The sequence below is a fragment of the Malaclemys terrapin genome, chromosome 10, assembly GCF_027887155.1.
Source record: "Malaclemys terrapin pileata isolate rMalTer1 chromosome 10, rMalTer1.hap1, whole genome shotgun sequence".
Taxonomy (NCBI): domain Eukaryota; kingdom Metazoa; phylum Chordata; order Testudines; family Emydidae; genus Malaclemys; species Malaclemys terrapin.
In genome coordinates this window covers 17,755,187-17,778,671 of record NC_071514.1, presented here as the reverse complement: position 1 = coordinate 17,778,671, position 23,485 = coordinate 17,755,187, and the positions used below count along the sequence as shown (strand labels likewise).

At 38.5% G+C, this 23,485-nt stretch overlaps 1 protein-coding gene across 10 annotated transcripts in view; it reads left to right on the top strand.

The window, feature by feature from the left end:
* ADAMTSL3 (ADAMTS like 3) overlaps nucleotides 1-23,485 on the top strand; it is a 261,150-nt gene that overhangs the window by 116,583 nt on the left and 121,082 nt on the right. For all 10 annotated transcript variants that reach the window (XM_054042181.1, XM_054042182.1, XM_054042179.1 and 7 more), the window contains exons 4-6: nucleotides 4,536-4,663; nucleotides 8,843-8,888; nucleotides 16,009-16,245. In XM_054042181.1, coding sequence (XP_053898156.1) covers nucleotides 4,536-4,663; nucleotides 8,843-8,888; nucleotides 16,009-16,245 — 411 coding nt within the window. The remainder of the gene's footprint in view (nucleotides 1-4,535; nucleotides 4,664-8,842; nucleotides 8,889-16,008; nucleotides 16,246-23,485) is intronic.

Here is a 23,485-nt window from a genome sequence, read left to right as displayed (position 1 = left end):
GGGAGCCGTGATCAGCTGAACCTGCGGACGTGGCAGGTAAACAAACTGGCCCGGCCCACTAGGGTGCTTACCCTGGCGAGCCATGTGCCAAAAGTTGCTGACCCCTGACATAGAGGTAAAAGGTCCATTCTCAGAGCCATCTAGTTTCAGACGAACTTAAAAGTAATTGAATAAACTTAAGAAGTGCTCTTGTGGCTTTGCAGAGAACTTTCCCTAATATCCAGTTGTTCTCAGCAGTGCTGTGTAAATGGACTAGGTAAGGATCCAGGAAATTTTGTTTGATATATGGAGCAAACAGATGGTTTATATGTTCACTAGTTTTGGTGTTAAGACATGGCCTAATTTCTTGAAATTGCCAGTGTTTATTCATATAGCTGAGATCAAGGTAAATATTTTTATTTGTCTATTTTAAAGGCGCTTCTAAACTGGAGTGGAGGTTTGTGTAGTTTTTAATTTGTCTCATGGTGTTTACTGGCAAATATATTCATCCTCTTACTGGAGTGTGTGTGTGAGAGAGAGCGAGTGAGAGAGAGAGAGGATGAGTGATTGGTTAGAGTTCTGCAGCACCTTTTGATAAGATGCACCATTCTTACATGAGATTGTATGCTCTTATTTAGCTACACCTCTACCCCGATATAACGCGACCTGATATAACACGAATTCGGACATAACGTGGTAAAGCGGTGCTCAGAGGGTGGCGGGGGCTGCACACTCTGGCGGATCAAAGCAAGTTCAATATAACTTTCACCTATAACACGGTAAGATTTTTTGGCTCCCGAGGACAGTGTTATATCGGGGTAGAGGTGTATTTTAGGCCTAATTCTATGTCCACGGAAATCAATGGGAGTATCTCCACCAACTTTGTAGAGCACTGAATCAGGTCCTTAGTTTCTAGTACAGATATTTAAGGTTCTTAATTACATAAATGGCTTTGCTATGGGTTGATTGGTTGAAAAGAAATGCTGTTGAGATAACTGACTGTATATATAATCATTTCAAGAAAGCTTTGATGAATACTTTTTGCATTCGGTCAATCTGTGATTGTACTGAGGCAGATGTTGGTTCATGTTCTGTATCATTTTAGGGAAGCTATTTCTTTTACTTCATTTTATCCACAATATATCTTTAATTCTTTAGTGACATTAGTAGCATATTTTCATTATGAGTTTACAATAGGTTATAACGAAGCATTAGCTTTGTGGAACACAGAAATCACTGATTGTGATGTTCTCACCCCATGTGTAACCAATGGCTGCTGTTCCTCACAGAGTGTAGTTTGTTTATAAAAAATTCTGATTTCCTTAGGATAGCAGTCCCATCATGTAAATGCACTAGCAACTATGGATTTGTCATCATTTGCCCCTTGGTTACAGAAGATCTGCACAGCATTTTTTTTTTCTTTCTTTCAAGGAAAAGTTTTTTAGACATTTCAAACATGGAATGGTAAAAGTAGGATGTAAATAGAACAGCCATTAAAGAATTGTACTGAAAACAGAAGGGAATGCTTGAGAAAATTGCTATTTGATTTTCCCATTCTTTCATCATGGAGCACAGGCTGGATCTAGATTCAGAATAATGAACAATTCTTTTAAACAGGATTCAGTTAGCCCTTAAATCTGATTTTATTACATTTTAACTGTGGCCTATTTGGATTAAGGAGTTGCCACATTCCAAAATATTGCTTTTTTGGGATTTTGGATACTTCTGTGAAATGGAAAGGCAGCATGTTTTATAAAGCAGGGGATAGGGAGGAACATAATTTTATTAAGTTTTTGAAGGATCAAAATTTGTTGTGGGGAAGTCTGCTCTGCTCCTATTGAAGTCTGTGGGAGGAGCCTCAGGCTCCCTAATTAAGTGGTTCCATTTTCAAATAGCTTTAAAATTACTTCTTAGGTCTTTAGTCTTGGTCCTCTTTTAAAAGTTACTGGAATAATTCCAAGTGACTTCACTGCAACCAGAATTTGGTTGTAAAACTCAAGACTTGATTCACCTCCAAGATTGCAGTGCTTTGGGGGTGTAATTTGCAAATGCTCATGAGACGTCCTGATAGTATGGTGATGGTGACCACATAAGTACCTCAAAAAGATGTCTAGAGAGAAACATAGTGGTGTCTAAGCTCATACAACAATTTGATAGACTGCAGTGTGATCAAAAAGGCAAATTTTTCACAGGCTGCCCTATGTCTGGATATGCATTTTATTTTGCTTCTGGTATTGTTTCTTCTTACCTTCTATTTTTCTCTCCCATTTTCTCATTTGGGGGTTGGTCGTAGCGCTTATGAAAGAGATGGGTCTTGCATATAGACCTGAAAATGATCAGAATCTCACTCTGCCTGATTTCCTTTGGAAAAGTATCCCACAGAGCCACACCACAGTACCAGAAATGCATCCATAGATTTAAACACTCTTCTGAATGATAAAAAGCTACTCGGTCTTTGATGTGTCATGCTCATTTTCAACAAAACCATGGAACCATTCACAGCGGCCCTGATCCTGATAGGTGCTGAGCCTCTGCAGATCCCTGTGACCTCAGTGAGAACTTTGGATAATCAGCAGTTCTTGAGGTGTCTTTGTTCGTATAGGAAACGAGTAGTGATAATACGATGTGTTTTTAATTGTATCTAAGAGAAATTGTTAAAAGTAACCAAATGGGAATGCATACAATAACTTATGCAAAAGTCGAAATACTGTTGTTTTGCCAATGAAAGCAGTTTAAGATTCTTCTCCTACCAAATGGACTAATGTGCAGACTGATAGATTTCTCGACAGTCTGTAGTAGTGGGAAGTACATTTCTCGTGCAGGGATTATCATTTGTGTAACCTGCTAGGACAAAATATAATGTGTTCATCTGCAAAATTTCAGACTCTGAACAACTGTGAATTATGTTTTAAATTCACTTGGCAGCAGCTCCAGCTTGGGGGCATTTAATATTAATATTATGGGGGAAGAAAAAAGATTCTGCTTGAAATTTTGAATGATAAGCTAGGATTACTGTCTTTTTTTTTTCTTTGTACCTTATATCATCTTCCAGAATTCCGTCAGAGTCTTCTTAGCACCTTGTCTCTAGTTAAAGAAACTATTCATGCTGCTGTGTTAATGGATATGGCAGCTTTTTTACATTGGACTACTTCCCTTTTACTGATGTTTATTATTGTTGTTAGTTGCATTTATTATCATACATTATTTATAATAATTTATTACCATTCTGTTTGCATTACAGTAGCTCCTAGAGGCCCTAGCTGAGTTAAGGGCTAATTTTTATGCTTATAACTTAGTCAGAGACAGTCCCTGCCTCCAAAGATTTTACAGGACAGGTAATGGGTAGGACAGAGGAAGTATTATTATCTCCAGTTTACAGAGAGGGAACTGAGGCACAAAACATAAGTGACTTGCCAAAGTACATTGGAAGTATGTATCTAAGCCAGGACTTAAACCCAGCTTTCCTAGTCCCAGTCCAGTGCCTTAATCACAGAACCCAACCTGCCTCTCCAGTCTTCCCTTTCTTTCCTGGAAACAGTTTGCTGGACATCCAGACTTCTCCAGTAAATAAGGGGGCTGCCAGAGATCCAGTCCAAGACTGGCTGAATTGTGGTGTCTCTCTCTTTGGGAGAGATGCAAGGAACCAGGCTTGTCATCTGAAGGGTGCACTTTAGTGGGACTGAAAGGTGTCTAAAGCATGACCTGCCCTGTAACCATGACACCACCACATCCCCGTTCTGGCATTTGAGTATTGAATATAAGCGTCTGATACCTAGGCTTGGCAGGATTCTTTTTTTTTTTAATTTTGACGGATAATATATATGTTTGTTTTAAGCATATTTTTAGATTTAAATAATAAATAAATAATGTTCATAGTTGTGGGATATTATGGGAGGAGCTCAGACAATAATTATTTAATGACAGGTGTTGAGATTCAATAAGTTAAAGCTTTATAACCATTAAAATACAAATTGTCACCATCATCTGTCAAAATATACAAAGTCAGTATCTTTAAATTAAACTCAAGCAGCATTTTTCTTTGCCTATCTGTACATTTTGATTCTTATGGATGGAAATTTTGTCATTGGTTTGTTTGTGTACAGTGACATTGATGTTTACCAACATTTACTGATAAAAATCGAATCCTTCCATCCCTATTAGTTCTACAGAAAATGTAGGAAATAGTAAGATGGCATAGAAAAAACATGCACACTTCCTTTGTGCTTTCTGGAGAGCTACATTCTGAAGCATGCAATAAAGGGGTAAGTGGATAACGGACTTCAGTGTGGCATTGGACAGCACAAACCAATAGCCGTAAAACAATGAGCCTGGTATTGTTCAAGTAGTCTGTTTCTTTTCTCATTGTAACTATCACATCCTTTTCATTAAAATATGAACTTAATCTGAAACATAAATCTTTGAATATGAATCTTGTTGCCCTGTACCAGAGCAGTAATCTTCCAAAGGCAAATAATCAGCAAAAGAATGTAAAATACTCCAAGCAAATTCAGTGACGTTTTTGTTTTGTTTTGTGTTTTTTTTTCTTCCATTTACAGACCTCCAGAATTGCACATTCTGATGAAGATAAAGAAGGGGCCTGGGATGCGTGGGGAGCATGGAGCGATTGCTCGCGGACTTGTGGAGGGGGAGCATCATATTCTCTAAGGAGATGTTTAAATGGCAGGTTAGCCCCATACCTATAGCTATGGTTCTACTCCTCATCAGCTATGCTGTGATTTCCCCTCCTCCCATGCTACCTTGGGAAGTATTGTTGTATTCTCTTTGTGAACCAATTACTGTGCAGTATATGAAATTTAGTGTTTTTTATAAATCTCTATGGGTAGTCAGATAAATAATTTAGGCCCCAATTCAGGAAAAAAATTAAGCATATGGTTAACTGCTGTGCTGAATAGGGAGGCTTTATTGAGTCGGGGCCTTAAATGTTTTTTTTATACCATTAAGCGAGTCATTCTTGCTATTTAAGGCCCTGATTCAAGAAAGCCTCCCTACTCAATGCAGCAGAAAAGCCCCCTCCAGTAGGAAAAGGGATATGCAAGTCCATGTCAAACTAGCTGTGTACTTTAACCCAGTGCGTAAAGGGAAGATCACCTGTGACCACCTTATTATCAAAAACAACTCATTCCACATGCAGGTGATGTGTCACACTGCTTCTCTCCCTTGTGGCTCCTGTCCTCTTTGCCCTGCTGGGGCTATGAAGATCTCAGAAGCTACAATAGTCCTATAGGCTGGAGTGGGTGACTTCCATGAGCAGCTGTCTCCTGTGGCTTTCTCATCTCTAGTCACTGTAGATGAGTAATGAGTCCATCCATCCCTTGCTAACAACTGCAGTATCTCCTGTCCCTATCCCTGGATGAGCTATGGTGGACTGAACTCTTCATCACAGTGGCCTCAGATCTCTCTCTCTCTCTCTCTCTGGCTATACTTTGTAAAGGAAGTGTAGAGAACAAAGACTTCAGATACATAGTGCATTTAAATTTTACCTAGCTCAGACTGCTAGGGAACAGCCTGTCCCCAGTAGTCCCTGGATATCTGCCCCCAAGTTTAACATTGTGTGATCAGACTGCATGGCGAAGGGGGTATCTGTGGAATGCAGTAAGCAGGGTGGATTGATTTAAATCAAAGCAATTAAAATTGCTGATTTTAAGCATTATTTGAATCTGAAAACAGGCAACCTTCATTAAAATTGATTATTTTAACTTTGTTTTGCATTTGTACCTTTTAGTTATTTTCCTAAAGAAAGGTTGATTCTCATTCGTTGGTAACCATTAGAACACATTCATTTGCAACTAAATGTAGCCATTACACTAAATTTTGGGGCTTCATTTTGATAGCCAGAAGGATACACTATATTTATATGTATTTATTTAAGCAATTATATAACTTAGCATATATTTATTCAGATTCTTAATTTTTATATTTATATTATATTAGAAAACGGTGAAGGATGTATTTCTTATTTACTAGAGGATGATTATTTTTTACTTGTGATTTGTGTTAAGCTGCATTTGGATGGGAATTCAAATACAATTATAAATGCACAAAACCAGCATCTTAATGTGTTTTTAAAGCTATTTTTAAAAGTGCTGGATATGAAAGAAAAAATGGTTTTTGAAACATTTTAAATTTTAAAACAAACGGATATATTAAACAAAGGAAGTATCTCTAGTTAATGAATTGAACTGATTGTTTCTGGCCACCATGTCCTCCAAGATTCTAAAACCGTCTCACCTTCTCGCACCTTGCCTTTATTCACAGATTGGAAGAAGAAAACAAACTTTCCTATCTTGACAGCTCCCAATTACTTTTTAAACGTTGAATTAGTCAGCCGTTGAACTGGACTAGTTGAATTAACTGAAGACAGTATTCTCTCTGCACCTGCAGAAGAGTCAACTGCTGTCAAAAGCTATTTTAGTTCTTCGACAAATTCTGTTGCCAGGTGCTTAGCCAGTGACTTCCTCCATTCAGGGATTTGACTTTCTTTAAAACTTGGCAGCAAACGTGTACTGCTTACTAATGTTTTAGTATTTAATTGAAATGATTTTAATAGACTAATCCTTAACATAGGTTGTCAATTTCAACACTAATTTTAAATAGGTTTATTGTTTTAAATAAACCTGCACTAAATTTAATTTTTATTTAAATTAAAATAAAAGAAATCCATTTTTTTAAAGTTATTGTTTTTTATCCAATCTGCTAATATAGCATTCCACATCTGTGAGAGAAGGGTTACTTACCCATAACCGTGCAGCCCAGAAAGCTCACACAACTCTCACAAACAAGCCTTGATTGGGTCTGGGAGGAAACTGCCCTCAGTCTGTAAAACAAAACAATCAGCAAACCAAACCAACCACTGAACAGTACAAAAGTATTTGACTGTAACCCTTTAAATTCAATATTCCTAAAAGTGTAAAGATGGATTAATATAGGTCCTGACCCTGTGGTCCTTTCACCCATGAGTAATCCAGTGGGTCTGTTACTATAAGAAAGGATTACGGACATGCTTAAGGCTTTCACCATTCAGTCCATAATTGCTTTTGTTATTGAATTCCTGCTGATTTACGTTGTTCAAAACCTTTATCGGTTGTATTTAAATTCCCATTTTGTTATGATTGCACAATATATGGTATGACAGCCAGAAAGTCAATTTCTCTTAATGAAGGCTTGTAATGTGATATGCCAGTCAAGTCCCAGGATTATGAAATACATGGCTAAAGCTGACCATTATTAAAACGGTTCCCGTTTCCCAGTGTGCATTTTGCACAGGGATCTTTGAATGTACTAACATTTGCAGAAAACAGCCACAATACTCTATCAATGTGTTAGTAACTGTGAAATGAGTGCAATAAATTGTTGCAATATAAATTCCAGTGTGGTTTCATTAATATTTTTAATATATTCCCCTGTGGGAAAAACACATGTTTTCTATACCTTTGACAAATTTATAGTTTCCAAGCTTTTTTTGTGTATTTTTTTTATTATTGTTATGTCCAGGAAATACACATTGTGAAACAACATTTTCACATTTTTATATGCTGAAAACATAATTAACACACAACATCTCTGTGCAAGGTAGGGAATTGGAGGCAACAAAGCAGTGCTATCTTGAGGTAGGGGAGCCTCCTCTTCAGCACAGCTGGCTATGCTCTTATTCCAGCTTCCACTGACCATTCTTTTTATAGGAATATTTTATTCCATTTCATATACATTTTATTGGATATTTTTCTAATTTTTTTAAATGGAAATAATGCAAAAAGAAGGAAATTTAGCACACTAGATGCAAATTACTAGGTATCACTCATTTTCTCTCCATGGAAAGCAGTTCTTTATCAACACTAAAACTATTCTAAGTTTTAGAAACTATGTTAATTTTAACTAATTACTTATCAAGTCATTTAAAATCTGAATTTAGGATTTAGGGCTAGATTCAATCACCTGTACTCATGATGGGTAGTGCCTTATTCCATGAAAGTTCCAGCCACTGGGGCTGCTTATGAATTAAGTGCTCTGTGTAAGGGTGGCAAACCTATTTAACCTAGCCCTTAATCAGTGGCATGTAAGCCTCCTCTGATGCATATATAAATATAAAGAGGTTACAGTGCTTAAATGACAGGGCAGTTATAGGACAATTCCTTTTTTAAATTGGTGCCATTTCAGCTTCCAACAGAAGACTGCAAAAGACTTGAATTGTCTAGGCTACATGCATTTCATTTTATGATCCCTGGAGAAATACATACGTTACATTTATAGTATTTCAGTTCAAATAAGACTGGTATGAGTCTAGAGGAAGTTTTTCTAATGCAGTCTGCTCATTTGGCTGTGGGCCAGGAGAATTGCACACACCACTGGAGAAAAATGGGAGAGAAAAGGAAGAAGTTTGGGTTGAAATGCAGGCAGCTGTTTCTTTGTGAAAACAAAAATGATCAAAATGAAATCAATACACATTAGTTATGTGCAGAATGTAGATTCTTCTCTGACTTGGCCCACATACATCAGAAGAAATTCTGTTGAAGTCCATTGAATTAGGCTCAGAATCAGGCATAGGGTACACTGTGAAACCTTCTCACAAAGTAAATTTGTCTTTCATAAACTTTGCAATAGGTTAGGATCACAATATACATGAAACCTAACAGGAAAAGCCAAACTGTGTTTCATAAGGTGGACAGCAATGTAACCTATTCAGTTCCCAAAACCTATGGTGGAGGTTTGAGTTTAAACCTTGCATTTTGGGGACAGATTATGCAAGAGCTAAGTAATAAAATTCCAGTTTTCAAGAGAATAACTAGTTGTAAAATGTGCTATTTTTTTAACTATTACTTCTAGTCAAAGCCCTTGTGTTTTTCAGGAATTGTGAAGGTCGGAATATTCGATACAAAACCTGCAGCAATAACGTGAGTTTGGCCTGTAATTTAGTTTGACTACTTTTCTTATTTCTTCAAATCAAATAATATGTAAAGTTTCATACATTCTAATCCTTGTTTGAAATCTAAAGGATTTTCTTCCCACTCTATATTATTGCCCACTGATAAAGATTGACTCTTTGCCTAATTGACACCATCAGGTTTTGAATTTACATTTCCTGAACGGACATTATCTGGTGGAATTTTAGGCCAGTTATGATTGAGAATGTTTTATTTGAATTATTAGGCTAATCTGTTTTCGTCCTAAACTAGCTAGTGCCTTTCCTGGGGAATCATCTCTCAGATGAGGCATAAAACTGAGTTCTTGACAACTTGTTGTCATAAAAGATCCCATGGCACTCTTCGCAAGAGCAAGGACACTAACCCCCGTGCCCTTTTCAAATTTCAAATTGGGTAATTACTACCAGTATTTCCTCTGCACTGTCAGGCCCAGATTTTCTTACTTATAATATGCAAAATTATGTGTTTATTTCATGCACAATTCCCACAATTGTGTAAGCAGTTTCAGTAAATGCATATATGAGTTGACATGTGAGTATGCTGTTGTCATAACTGCGATAATTGCATGTGGAAATTTTACGTGCATTTTTGCACACGTTTATGAAAATCAGTTGCATATGGCATACTTCATGCGTTGTGCTAAATTGTCTTGTTGTGCTGTTAAATAGCTGTCACATTTCTCCCAGAAGGTGCTGCATTTCTTTGGTTTGTAGTTAGTAAAGCACTTTGTGATCCCTCTGAATAAAAGCCTATATGTAAATGTACTGTAAATTGTTATAGGTTGGTTTCACGACAAGCAGCCAATTCCTATCATGGTTTACCTCCAAGAGCAATAGGACACTGGGGTAATCCCATTCAAGAGAGGAGGGAAGGTGGCTAAAAAATTAAGTCAGAAGCATATTGTTTTATTATTTAAAATTATCCCCATTTATGTTTTATTGTGACTTGATTCAGCCCAACTGGTTCTGGGGAAGGAGCAACTATTGTCATACAAGCCCCCTTAACCTGTGAGGCTTGCAGTGCAATTTTACCCAGTAAAGTGCAGGTGCTGTTTGCATCACTGCCAGCCTCAGCAGTGGGCAGCAGTAAAGTGTGACTATCAGAGGCCTGATATTGGCGGCTACACAGGAGATATGTTGAATCACTACATCTCCAGGGAGCCCTGGCTACACCCAATACTCAACCCCACCACACCTACTTTCTCTGCTGTGCCATCTGGCTATCAGGGTCTGTGGAAGACCGGTACTAGTGACTGGGACTTGGGCGTTCTGACCTGGTGGGCAATGTGGTGTTTAGGAACCAGAAGCGAATGGATAGGTCCAGAGTCAGAAGTCGGCTGTTGCAACCAGGATCAGACAGGAAACGGGAGCCAAAGCCAAGGATCAGCGCTGAGTTGGAAGCCAAAGGGCCTTAGCCTAGGGTTGGCACCGGAGCAGTCAGTCACCAAGGTGACAGGGTTCAGGGACAGAACAAGGCTGAGGGCAGGAACTGGGATGGGTCAAAGTCAGGAAACCGGACGAGGTGGGGAATCAGGTTGCATATGGCAGAGTCTGTATCAGCAGCAAGCCAGGTTCCACTTGTTTCACAGATAACTTCCTATGTCTCTCTCTTAAATAATGCACCCAGCTCAATCAGGGATTCCAAAGATCCTCCAGTCAGGTCTCTTTAGTGGAGCGTGAGGCCTTAGGGCTCCCAATTCTCCAGACAATAGTAGAACCCTGCAGAATGGGGCATACAAGCACCTTGAATTGCTTTGACACCACATACCCCAGCTTGGGCTTAACTTTCCACCACTGGGTCCAGAAGCCCAGGTGTCTGCTGGCAGAAGCTAGTGGAAACCATTAGAGTCAAGCCCAATGCATGCAAACATTGGATTCTGGCAATAAATTCAGTCACTCACCCTTTCAAGAATAAAAGGGTAATATCAGTGCTACAACAGCCGTGACCCCAAAATGAAAATGCCATGTACAAAGAAATAACATAAGCAGTTTAAACTATCATAAACAAATATGCAGCCAGCAAGTACTCAGGCAGTAAAATAAACAAGACACTATATAAATTATACATTTGGTGCATTCCTGATCTGGATAAACTCTGTGCAGTTTATAAAGAAATAATGCCTAGGCTCATTTGAACATATGTACTGAAACTCTACCTTCACACTAATACAAAAAATTAAACATAAAATCTGTGACTCATCTTGCAAAAGCAACAACAGAAAAAAAAATTACACATGCAGCATATAGAAAAAGGGAAGAAACATTTGAGACCCATCTGTGCGCATCTTTATGTAATAAACTGAGGGCTGCATTTTCGAAAGCTTAAGCAATCACAAAGTTAGAGCTATTGCAGTCACTCAGGATTTAAAGGATGATGCATTTAAAGGATCAATTTTGAGAATTAACACTCTTGTTTATAAAATTGAAGTTGTTAGAGATTCAGGGTGAGTTCCTAGTCCCACTGAAATCAATAGGTGTTTGAATTTTATATTTTAAAGTGACTGGTGGCCCAAAACTGGAACCTTGAATCTGAATCCCTTTGAATATTGTGGTAGTTCAGAATTGGATTGAGGTCTGAACCTGCCTTTACAGTTCTGGTTCTGTGCCATGTCTGGAAGGAGCCTAGTTTCCAATTTCAGTTCAGATGTGGTCAGAATCTCTCAAGGACCACTGTTCTCCTGAGCTTTCAGCATAGATGATGGGAAAACTCCTGAGAAAAGTTGCGGTGGAGAGATTACCACTTATTTGGGCTGAAATCTCAAGAGAAGAGCTCATGAAATTTTGGCCCCACTGAATTAAAACCTGAACTCTAGTCCTGATTTTACCTTTAATGCAACCCTCCAGCCTACATCTAATCCAAATCTGACCAATCCAGCCTGACTTTATTTAAAATGAATTGTTATACCTATAGTATTATTTTAAAAGAATACTTCTCCTTCTATGAGTACAATTTTAGTTTGAAAATTAGGATTTTATACCAACTTCTTTCTGTGTTAGTAGGTGTTATTGTTAACCATATGAGAAATTCAGTATATATACTGCATAAAACTGATTGTCTGCAAATGTAATTTTGCTACATGATACATTGCAACACTAAAATCTATATTGAGGAGTACAAATGAAGCACAACTTAATATGTATGTGATTTTAATGAAAAGAACAAGAATCATTTTACCAGAAAATTGGTTTCATCTGGATTTCTAATAAAATAGTAGTAAATTCACAAAACTCAAGCACAGTATGGAGGTCCCAGAGTAATATTAATGATATTTCAATCAGAAAATGAGTTTGAACAAAAGAAATCTACATTAATCTAAACCTACATTAATCTACATTATAAACCTGCTTACCTTTTTTTGATCATAACTCCGATACCAGTTACTTGATTCTTTAAAAATGTATGTATGCGTCAAACCTTTTTATGGGTACTTCGGAGAAATAAACTATATAGGCTATTCATTATACACTACCCAGTGAGATTTTCAATCTTTCTTAAACCCTCTGTTTTATATTTCCATTTTCATATATACTGTTAAATTCTAATGCTATGATGTGCAGTATGTGGAAGTGTTAAAGATAATCCCTTAGGGTCCTATTCATAGAACAAGTTATTTGGGCCATTTCTGCATAAATTGTGTGTTCTTACGTGCCAGAAAGTCACTTTTATTTGCCAGAGTGACTTCCCTGAGTCAGAAATAACAAGATGTAGTAACAGAGATTTGCCCACACAAACTCCATTATCAACTTCCATTATGCACAGATAATTCTTACACCTGTTCAAAATACAGTGCATTCAAATCCTCTCCTTAGCTTTCACATATTAATCACTAAGTAATGTTAACCTCATTGTACCCCACTCTGAGCATCTTGGCTGACCTAGAAATATTTTTAGTCCAATAATATTTCTATCTGTATATCTCTATGTGCCTGTATTCTAACCTTTATTTTAGTTGTAGCAATCATGCCACTGATGCACCCATCACCGTCGAACCTATGGCTCTCAGCCACATGTAGCTGATTAGTTGTATACGCCTGTACAATCACTTCCCTTCAGGCCACCTTTCACGCCTGCATTCTGAACTTTTGAACCTCTTTCCATTCACATATCCTCTTCTTTCCTTTCTGTTTATCTAATTGCCCTCTTCCCCCAAAATTGGAACTAACATTTGCAAACCATCATATTTTTCGCAAACCATCCTATTGTTCATTCTGCTTGTATCCTCTACATTCCTTTCTTCCCACCTCTTGTCTGTCTTTTCTGTTTAGATGGTAAGTTATGCTCTCTCCGTATATTTGTACTGTACATAGCCCAACAGGGCCCTGATCTTGGTTGGTGGCTAGGTGCTGCTATAATACAAATAGTAAATAATAAAAATATAGTTCTTTGGGGTCACTCATGGGGCGCTTGTTGAGTCTCTATGTTTGAGTAAAGCTAGGGTGACCAGAAGAGAGGAAGAAAATATCAGGACACATTGGGGGGTGGGGGGCGCCGGCGGAGTAAAACAAGAAAAAAAAAGGAGTGTGAAATATCGGGACAAATTGCATCGGGACAAAGCAGTCCTGATTTTATTGGGACATCTGGTCACCTTAGAGTAAAGCTGAAATGTGAGGCAGGTGGAATGAGCAAAGAAACAAGAGCTGCTCTGGTTCCTTCATGTCCTTCCAAGTAGCCAAGAGAGAATAGGGGAAAAAAGAGAAATTTCTCTCCTTTCAAGCAGCAAGAAGTGAGTGGGAAGAAAAAGTATCTGTTGTGTAGTATTGAGCTGGTGGGAGCTGCAAAATAACCAGTGAATGATGTCTTGACATTATGATGTTTATGTCCTGACATTGCATCAGCACCTGGTGATAATGAGTTGTAACAACATCATGTCACGATCCTGTCTAATGACATCACTCCCTAGTTCTTTTGTGGGTGGCTGTCTATGCTTGTCCGTGTGATGGAAAGGTGGCTCTGCAGCTGCTTAGAGTTGAGTGGCACTGCTCTATAGTCTGACATGCAATTTCTAACTTGACTCAGAACTAACTTCCATAAGTTATTCTTATCCTCTAGCTGCAACTTCATTTACTGTGACAGAAGAGAACCATGCAGTGCCCATAAAAACTTTTGGGTCTCTTGACTCCTCTCTGCTCTTTAGGTTCTCTTCCGTGGAAGATCAGAGACAGTCAAATTCTGTTTTCAATTATAACAGTGAAAGTCCTGTGAATTTCTCTGAAGTGGGAGTGCTGCACATGAGAGAAGAATTTGGTGCAGCATATGTATGATGTTATTTGAGGTAGCCTCTGCATATTACCATTTGTAGGAATGTGCAGAGGCAACACTCACAAAGAGTTACAGTAATTGTTAAGTAACTTCTCTTTTTCACTCACTGTGTATTTTCTAAACAAATCTGACTCATAACTGGCAAATGGAATTACCCTATGTTAAATACAATAATAATGCAATGTAGTAACATCATTTTGAGCTACTTTCACTGCTAAGGGTTAGCACTGGATGAAGTTTCAAAGCACTGGCAGGGGTTTTACTGCATGGGTCCCATTGACTTATAGAAGATGTTTGGATAAAACTCTGCACACCAGTCTGAAACATTAAGGATTATTGTTTTAATAAAATATTTTACATGTTGTACAAATAAGCCAGTAACATAATTTGATTACTACTTTGTACCAAAACTAAAATAAACAAGGTAGAGTATTGAAAACGGGTGTAGGCTAATGCAATGGCTTCTCTGCAGTTCGTCCAGCTGTGTGCATGTGGTTGAGGTGGCAGCAAGAGGATGCCTTTAAAAGGGACTCATAATCAGAGTGGAACTCTTACCCTTCTCATATAAATCTCTCTTCCAACTACTGCAAGTTGTAGCCAGTGCTGTGAAATGTAGTTGTAAATGCATTAGTATTTTCCAGGGAGGATTTAAATCCATCAATCTGAATGGCATTGATGCATTGTTCAGGTGCAGCACTGCTAGCTGACACTTAGTAACAAGTTCCTTGAATTTAGTTTACATGTCACAGTCTTTCATTTTTATGTCCAATGAAAATAAAACTTTGTTTGTTGGAATCACTCTCACATATGGTATATATGTGTGGTTGGAATTCTTGGAAGAATATGCATTCAGTCTAGCATATAGACTTTTTGACACTGGCCATACTTTTAAATGGAGTCTTTAGTGAGAGATTGTTTGACACACTAATTCTTTTGTCAGATCCTTCCCAAAGTTCTTTCATATTAATCTATGTATGCCTTCGCTGCTGCTGCTATAATTTTATATTATGTTTGGGTTAAATGCTTACGTGTACTAAACCTTTAAAAATTGTTTATTTAAATGTTTGTAAATAAGAAATTCCATATATTTAATAATTCAGCAGTATGTGCTTGGGGAACAAAGAAATTAATTGAGTTCTCTAAATAAAACTTAAATTACATGATCAATTATGACAAACTTGAAGTATGTTTTATTTTTAAAACAGTTTTCCCATGAAAAGAAGCATGTCTTTGTGTAAGATTATAGGACCAGGAATCCGAAGTTCTGGGCTCTACCCCTGACTCTGCCACTTGCTCCCTGTGTGACAGCAGGCAGCCACTTCACTTCTCTGTGTTTCTGTTTCTCTATCAGTAAAATGGGGCTAGCAAGCCATACCTTGTATGAAACTTCTTGAATGATTGTAAAACACTTTGAGATCCTGAGATGAAAGGAGCTATGAAAGTACAAAGTATTAAATGTATTGGAGACCTCATTTTAGTGATTCAAAAATATGTATCCTTTTAAAGCCAATTTTTACTACAGAACCCAACTTGAAAAACAATTTATTTACTGTACGAACCATTGTAAAAAAGCTAGGGATATGAACTTGTGCTCGTGGGGTCACTATTATGGTCACATGCTTTACACTGTAACCTTCACAGCTAATAGTGGATTAAGCAAAATACAGTGTTTTAATCCTTAAAGTAGGACCTATAATATGGGCTGTCTGTTAGGTTGGGCCAATCCTTCTCCAAGCCAACTTGGGTAGTTTCTATATAATTCATCAGACACAATGATCCCAAATGAGAGGTGGTTTCTTTTTTTAAATGATTTCCTATGATTTGTTTTTAGGACTGCCCTTCAGATGTTGGTGACTTCAGAGCACAACAGTGTTCAGCCTACAATGATGTCAAGTACCAAGGACATTTTTATGAGTGGCTTCCTGTGTATAATGATCCCAGTGCACCATGTGCCTTAAAGTGTCAAGCTTTGGGGAAACAATTGATTGTGGAGCTTGCCCCAAAAGTACTAGATGGTACTCGCTGTAATATTGAATCCCTGGATATGTGTATCAGTGGAATATGTCAGGTATGTCAGTATTGTCTATCTAAAGTGTCCTTTGAGAGACATTTTCCTTTTATTATAGAATATTAAGGCATGATGGAAAGTACATTTGTTTGGGTTTTCCATATAAAATTGTTTTGTTCTGTTCTTGTTTATCTTTATACCCAAGAACATGGCTACTAACATTTCTGTAGGCACTAGCAGTTATTCTTAAATACAACCCATTGTAGAAAGCTTTGTCTTCTACTTTTATTCATAAGCACCTAACTGTCATGGCCAGAGATATTGTATAGGTTAATAATATTAAATAGCATCCGTATTCAGAGCTTCGTTCTCAGACATCTAGCCAACTATAATCTGTGCAATCTATCAAAACTAGCTAGTATGCCCATCACTCTGGCATCTGAGTAAATTGGATAAAATAACACTTGTTCTGAAGGAGTGTATTCTTCACTCTAGCCTTGTATTTGATTAAGGCCTCACTCCTGTCCCCACTGAAGCAATAACAGGTTTGCTAGTAACTTCTGTGGCTGCAGGATTGGGGTAGTGTGTGTGTTGCTCCTATTATTTATTTCTAGGGAGGCATTCCTAGCCTGTGCACCAAGTCGTCTTATTGTGGGAAGGCTTTCACAAAGAGATGCTTCTGTATAGTAAGATCCAGGGCACTTCTCATTTATGGACAGAAATTCTATCCGAGAAGACCTGGCACTAAGAGAGCTTTACCCACAGCACCAAGAACCATATGCAAGGCTCTGTCAGACGCAAAATTCCTGCTTAACATGACTGCTGTGGTGTGCCTTGAAGAGACAGCCAATGCCTGGCTGTCAGGGCCCAGCCCAGGGAGTGTTCTGTAGATTAGGAGCAAGACTAACATTGGAGTGAATCTAGTATTGGTTTGGGAATGAGTGTAGCACCCACTGTATCAGAGTGAATTTTTGCTGTTGGTCTGTATTAGCTGGCAGGTGGTCCACTGCTTGTAGAGCCAAAACTTTCTTGTGGCTTTTACTTTCATACCCAGGTTTAGCCCATTGCAGTACTGGAGCCTGGTGGTGAGGAATGCTTGGATCTCCATGGCTAGGCCTGGAACCCAAAGATATACACAGCATTTCTGGCTACTGTTATTATGTGGGTGCTCTGGAATAGCAAGACATCCAGCAGACCCCCAGTACTGTGTGCTACCTTGACAATCCAGGGACAAATATGCATGATCGAAGGGGATGTCTGTACAGTCCTTTAAAAAACTTCCCTCTTACCTTAATCTCGTCTCCTCTCAGGTTTTGTTTTAGCCAGCCGATACTCATTCAGGTGTGCAACGTTCCTAGCTCTATTCATGTTCCACCCACTGCTCCCTCTAGCCTGCCCAGTATACACCCCTTCTCCTTACTTGGAAACTACCCAGGCTGAGAGGTTTCTGGAAGTGTGTGGGGGATGGTGCTACACAGGCAAGTGAGCTTCATTTGTGCATGGAAGGGGTGAAATAAACGTACAAAGGGTGCCCTGCATGCATGGCTATGAGGCATTATTTGGGCCACTGTGGGCAAAACTTCTTAGTGGCTCAACCAGAATTACTTCTTGAACCTACTCCCCTATGATACTTAGGACAATGTTGAGAATAACGTCTCTTATTGTGTACTGTAGAACTAGCTGTTCCAAGAAGCAATCATGCCAGGTGTTGAGAATCATTGTAGAAGGGATAGTCAGTATGTGCTGTGCCTAGGCTAATAGATTTTTAGGATAATTTTACTAGGCATATATATATATGTACTTATTATTGGAATTATATCATCCATGCAAGCAAGTACAGAAGAAGAAAAGAATGGTCATATTTGAGGCTTGCCAGCCTTACCAGTTTCCCATTAGCAAAGGAATATTGTGCCTGTGGTTTAATGTACAGTACACATTTATATAGCCTGGATATGGTATTGCAATTAAACTCCTTCTCTCTGCAAGTGGCTATTGCTCTATTAAATGTCTAAAACGTGTGTGACTCAGAAATGCATGACATGGCCTGATGAGTGAAGTAGTTCTGTTATAGGGGAAAATTCGACACATTTGGCAAAAGACTGGTGCATGGATTACAGCAACCCTAGTATGTGATCTGGACCTTACTGTTGGTTTTATGTGACTTTTATGTATTCCGTACTCCCAATACCAGTCACACCAACACCTAATGCATCTACTGCCTTTGAAATAGAAAAACAATTTTATACAGTGATCCCATTAAAGAGTCAGCATTTGCCAACAGAACCACACAGTGGTCTCTGATACTGCCCCATTTCCCCTTATCTTTAAAATAGAAGACGACCATAGGAACTGTGGGAGCAGTTGGCAAATACTGACTTTTTTTTTTTTTAGTGGTATCTCCAGTATTTAGAGCAACTTTCAGCTGGGAGGATGACAAAGTGCTTCACAGAGTATCACTGATATGCCCAGAGTATCATTTAAACACAGCCACTGCTATTGGGGTGCAGACTGGCAGGCATGTGGGCTATAACACATTGCAAGCAGCACAGCAGGATTTTGGGGCTCTTACAAAGAATGCTATGTGACTTCCATTGTCTACTATAAAGTCCTACCCTCCCGCCAAGTATGCTGCATGGAGTTTGTATATCTGAGAAGTTTGAATCCAGTCTGCCAGTATTTGAACTTGTGAAGAACAATTTAAATGTATATTTATAAGGGCTTCCCTCAGTGTCTCTTTCGAGTATCATGAGACGCTCCTATGCTCTGTATGGCTGATATCAAGTACTTTGAGCTATATGTATTCAGTTATTAGAGTAGCCCAAATAGTAGTAACAACAATGAGGAGTCCTTGTGGCACCTTAGAGACTAACACATTTATTTGGGCATAAGCTTTCGTGGACTAGAACCCACTTCATCAGATGCATGGAGTGGAAAATACAGTAGCAGGTATACATGTGCTGTGTATTTATACCTGCTACTGTATTTTCCACTCAATGCATCTGATGAAGTGGGTTCTAGCCCACAAAAACTTATGCCCAAATACATTTGCTAGTCTCTAAGATGCCACAAGGACTTCTCGTTGTTTTTTTGATACAGACTAACATGGCTACCGCTCTGAAACCTGTCACCAAATAGTAGTGTTAGCTTAATTCCTGAGACAGGCAGGGGGAGCCCTGTTACATAGTTAAAGATAATGGAATGACCCAAGAACTCTTATTCATCGTAGCTCTTTTCATTGTTGTTTCTACTAACTTACAGGCGAAGATTCTACAGCATCTGTTGGGGGGAAAATAGGTGCTTAGAACATTAGTGTGCCCTGTGCTATGACTTGTGCGTTTGAACCCAGTGCTTCATAATTTCATCCAACCTCAATAAACTGTGAGACACTTTTTTTCTCTGATCCGTATTTGTGCACAAACATAAGATTCCTTCTTTAGCCTGCTCTTGCTGCTGAAATCCTTCTGTGATGGCACAATCCAGTATGGGCCTTTGCTCCATAGAGAGAATAAAAATTAAAAAAATCAATTTAGTTGGGAATTGGTCCTGCTTTGAGCAGGGGGTTGGACTAGATGACCTCCTGAGGTCCCTTCCAACCCTGATCTTCTATGATTCTATTATTAAAATGTATTATACTTGGGTGAGGTATTGAATTAATAGTTTAAAGCAGTGGTTCTCAACCATGGGGGCCCGCAAGCAGATATCAGGGGGTCTGCCAAGCAGGGCCAGCATTAGCCGAAGCCCCACAACATGGAGCTGAAGCCTGGGGCCCCAAACCCCGCCATCCAGGGCTGAAGCCAAAGCCTAAGAAACTTAGCTTTGTGGGTTCCCCTGTGGCATGGGACCCTGAGCAATTGCCCTGCTTGCTACCCACTAATATGTGCTCTGGCTTTTACATGCAGAAAAACAGTTGTTGTGACACAGGTGGGCCTTGGAGTTTTTATAGCATGGGGGGGGGGGCTCAGAAAGAAAAAGGTTGAGAACCCCTGGTTTAAAGGATTTATTAACTTGTATTTCTTGTTTCATTAGTACTTGAACTCTCTTATTAAAGAAGTGTGACTAATTGATATCATGACTTCTTAAATCTTGCATCATATTGAATGACAGTACATTACATTTATTATGTAATAATACCAATTGCTGTAAAAGTTGGGAGTGGAATATTTTTTTGGTATGAGGCAAAAGGGAGGTCACTCTAGTAAAAAGTAATATTTGGAGACTTCCTCAGAAGCTGACACAAATGTTTCTCAATACCTCTACTTAAGCAGGAAAAATAAACAAATTGATATATAATCTTTCCTGCAAAATGTGGTTGCGTAGTCAACAGCTGTTAAGGAGAGAGACAGCACAAGTTGTGATTCTCCACAGTTGTTGCTATAAGATCAATCTGTTGAGTCCTGACATATACTTGGCATAGACTGCAAATACCTTGGCAAGTGTTTTTACAGTTAACTCATCTAAATAAACATGTCACACTGCTGATGTGGAGATCTTTGCTTTTGTGCCTGGGAGCAACAAAAAACTAATATGAGGAGATTGGCCTGCCTGATTCTCTTCTCCAACTATTCCTGTTTTTGCTCATTTAGTGTCTTAAAATGTTGGCAAGTTTTATAAGATCTCAGCCTTGTTAACATAAGCATGATTTCACTTCCATCTGTTTTCATATTCTTAGTAGGGTTGATCTGGTTCACTAATTCTCTCATTCAACCCAGATCCTAGTATACTCTCCTTAGTATAGTACTTATTTACTGTAGCATTAAATCAGTGTTGTCCAGCTTGATTTCTCATTCACTATATGTACTTCACTTAACAGATGGATTCAAACTAAATAAAGCCCCTTATCAAACAAAAATGTGAACCACAAAACTGCTCTCTGGATAAGAGAGGTTTGGTACTTCTGGGAGAGTAAAATCTGAGGAGAATGCAGCAAGGAAAAGCTTCTTGAGAAAACCATTAAGTTATTTTGGGGGCTGCTGGAGGCTCACCTCAGCCAAACCATTCAATCTTGTTTGCCACTGCCTTTGGTAGCTCCTGCTACCAAAGAAAATATCTGGAGCTCTTATGTTAAACAGGAATGAGTCAAAGGTCTGCTGTCAAGAAGATTTTCACACTTAACTTCTGATATTTAGCTGGTCCCTGTACATGAGCACAGCAGCACAACTCCTACCTTACTTCTCCCTATAATGTGTTCCTGCTGTGTCTATCTGGGTGCAGGAGATCTGTGGGCAGGGAGGTTTTAAAATAATCTGCATGTCAGAAACATGTGGGCATCATTTAAACAGTGACAAACCCTGTATCAGAGCCAACCCTCCAGTTTGGTTTGTGTGTGTGTGTGTGTGTGTGTTTTTGTTTTGTTTTGTTTTGTTTTTTTAACTCATGTAGCCGTATTTTGTCTGCCAAACACAGAATTGACTCCTTATTCATTTCACCACCTGGAACTGATAATCTTCCTAACCTGAAACAATGCTTTTGGAAGCATGTATGTGCATCTGCTGAAAGACTGGAGTCCTAATGAATAACCCGGGCAGTTTTGTCACAGACCGGTCAAAACTGATATAAACTCTCAGCTGAACTTTCCATCAAGTGTCAGCCAGTCTGTGGTCTAAAAGAAAGATCGTTACTGTGCTATATTTTGTAGCATATGGTATAAATTTAGCTGTCATGTGGAGTGCCATCAACTTCTGCCATGATTAGTTCTGCACTGGTATGTCATATACTTTGTGATGTTCCAAGTAGGTACCTTTCACACTTGCCACATAATAATAATAATAATTAATAATAAAACACACTCTGACCCAGGTGTAAATATTTCTTGGTTTGATCTCTTAAATATGGTAGTCATAAGCTGTTAAAAGTCTGTCCTGCCTGTTTTCTATGTTTAATTCTTAAAATCAGATTGAATTAGTCATCTGATCTGAACCTGACTTCCTTCATTCTGAATGTTATTTCTTCAGAGTGCTAGTCTGAGGCATTTTGTGTACTTTCCCTTTGGGTTTGTTTGTTTAATGTGCAACTATTTTCACTAAGGGATTGTTCAATTTCAGATGTAACTTTCAGGAAATATTTTGGAAAGGGGCTTGTTTCCTATTTTGCTTTCTTATGATGTCTAAAGAAGCACAGAAAATATTTTTGATTTAATTTGTTTTTAATAGTTTTTTTTTAACCTTAAAATATCAAGTATCTCCAGTCTGTTCTTTACTGGGTTTGCTGGAACACTTGATTGGAATCTGAGTTTGTATATATTATTATTCTCACACTGTAATTGAAGGGGAAATAGTGTTGAGGTTTCCCCCAAAATGTCCTTTTTCCAAAATATTAATTGTGTTTAGTTCTTAATTGCTAACAAAAATAAATAAAGTTGCTCTTGGCTTTTGTGATGCTACTGGTTCTCCAGTCCTCCTAGACACTTGTAGGCTATAGAGAAGCTGAATTCTCATTAAGAAAAACAGCAGGAAATAAAACCTTTCAGGTCTTTATGCTGCAGAAAGAAGCAAAAAAGGGCACAAGTTCTCTTCCCCATCCTCTTAGCAGTTCAACTTAAAGCAAGTTACTGATGGGAAGAATTGATTTCATGGTGCTTTGTGCTAAGATAGCTTTTATGCCAAAATCATATTCTCTTCGTGAGCTCCATTAGCAAATGTGGGTCAGGAGCTAACCACATGTTTTGGTATAAAGAATCCCAAAGAGAATCAGTTAAATGGATTGGTCCATAACAGACCTCAGTTAAAATATGTTTCAGATATAAGTTTATGTAAATCTGGTAGGAAAATATTGCCACTAATATGCGTGGAAATATCTATGTATTCCTTATCTTTGTTATTATTTATTTTAATCACAAATAGAAGTGTTAACTGTGATCAGGGCCCCTGTTGTTCTAAGTACTATACATCCACGTAGTAAGACAAAGTCTCTGCCCTGAAGAATTTACAATCTAAATAGACAAGAAAGGCAAAAGCTGGCTGAAGATTTATTAACTTCATTTTAATGACTGGGATCTGAGGCACTTGCGTATTGCCACAGGAAGTCTATGGCAGAGTTAAGAATTCAACCCAAATCTGTTGAATCCCACCCCAATGCTTTAATGACAAAACCATCCTTCCTCTCATTTCTTTCTTTCTTTTCATAATGTGTAAAGGTTTGCGGCATGTTCAATTAAGAATGTTCTCTGTGGTGCTGCTTGGCATTGTCTCAGAATATAACCACTTCTCATGGTGGGTCTGTCTCACTGGAGCTGGAGGTGTAATTCCTGCTTGGATACATGTACACATGTCAGCTTTGATCAAGCTAGCATGCTAGCATAGTG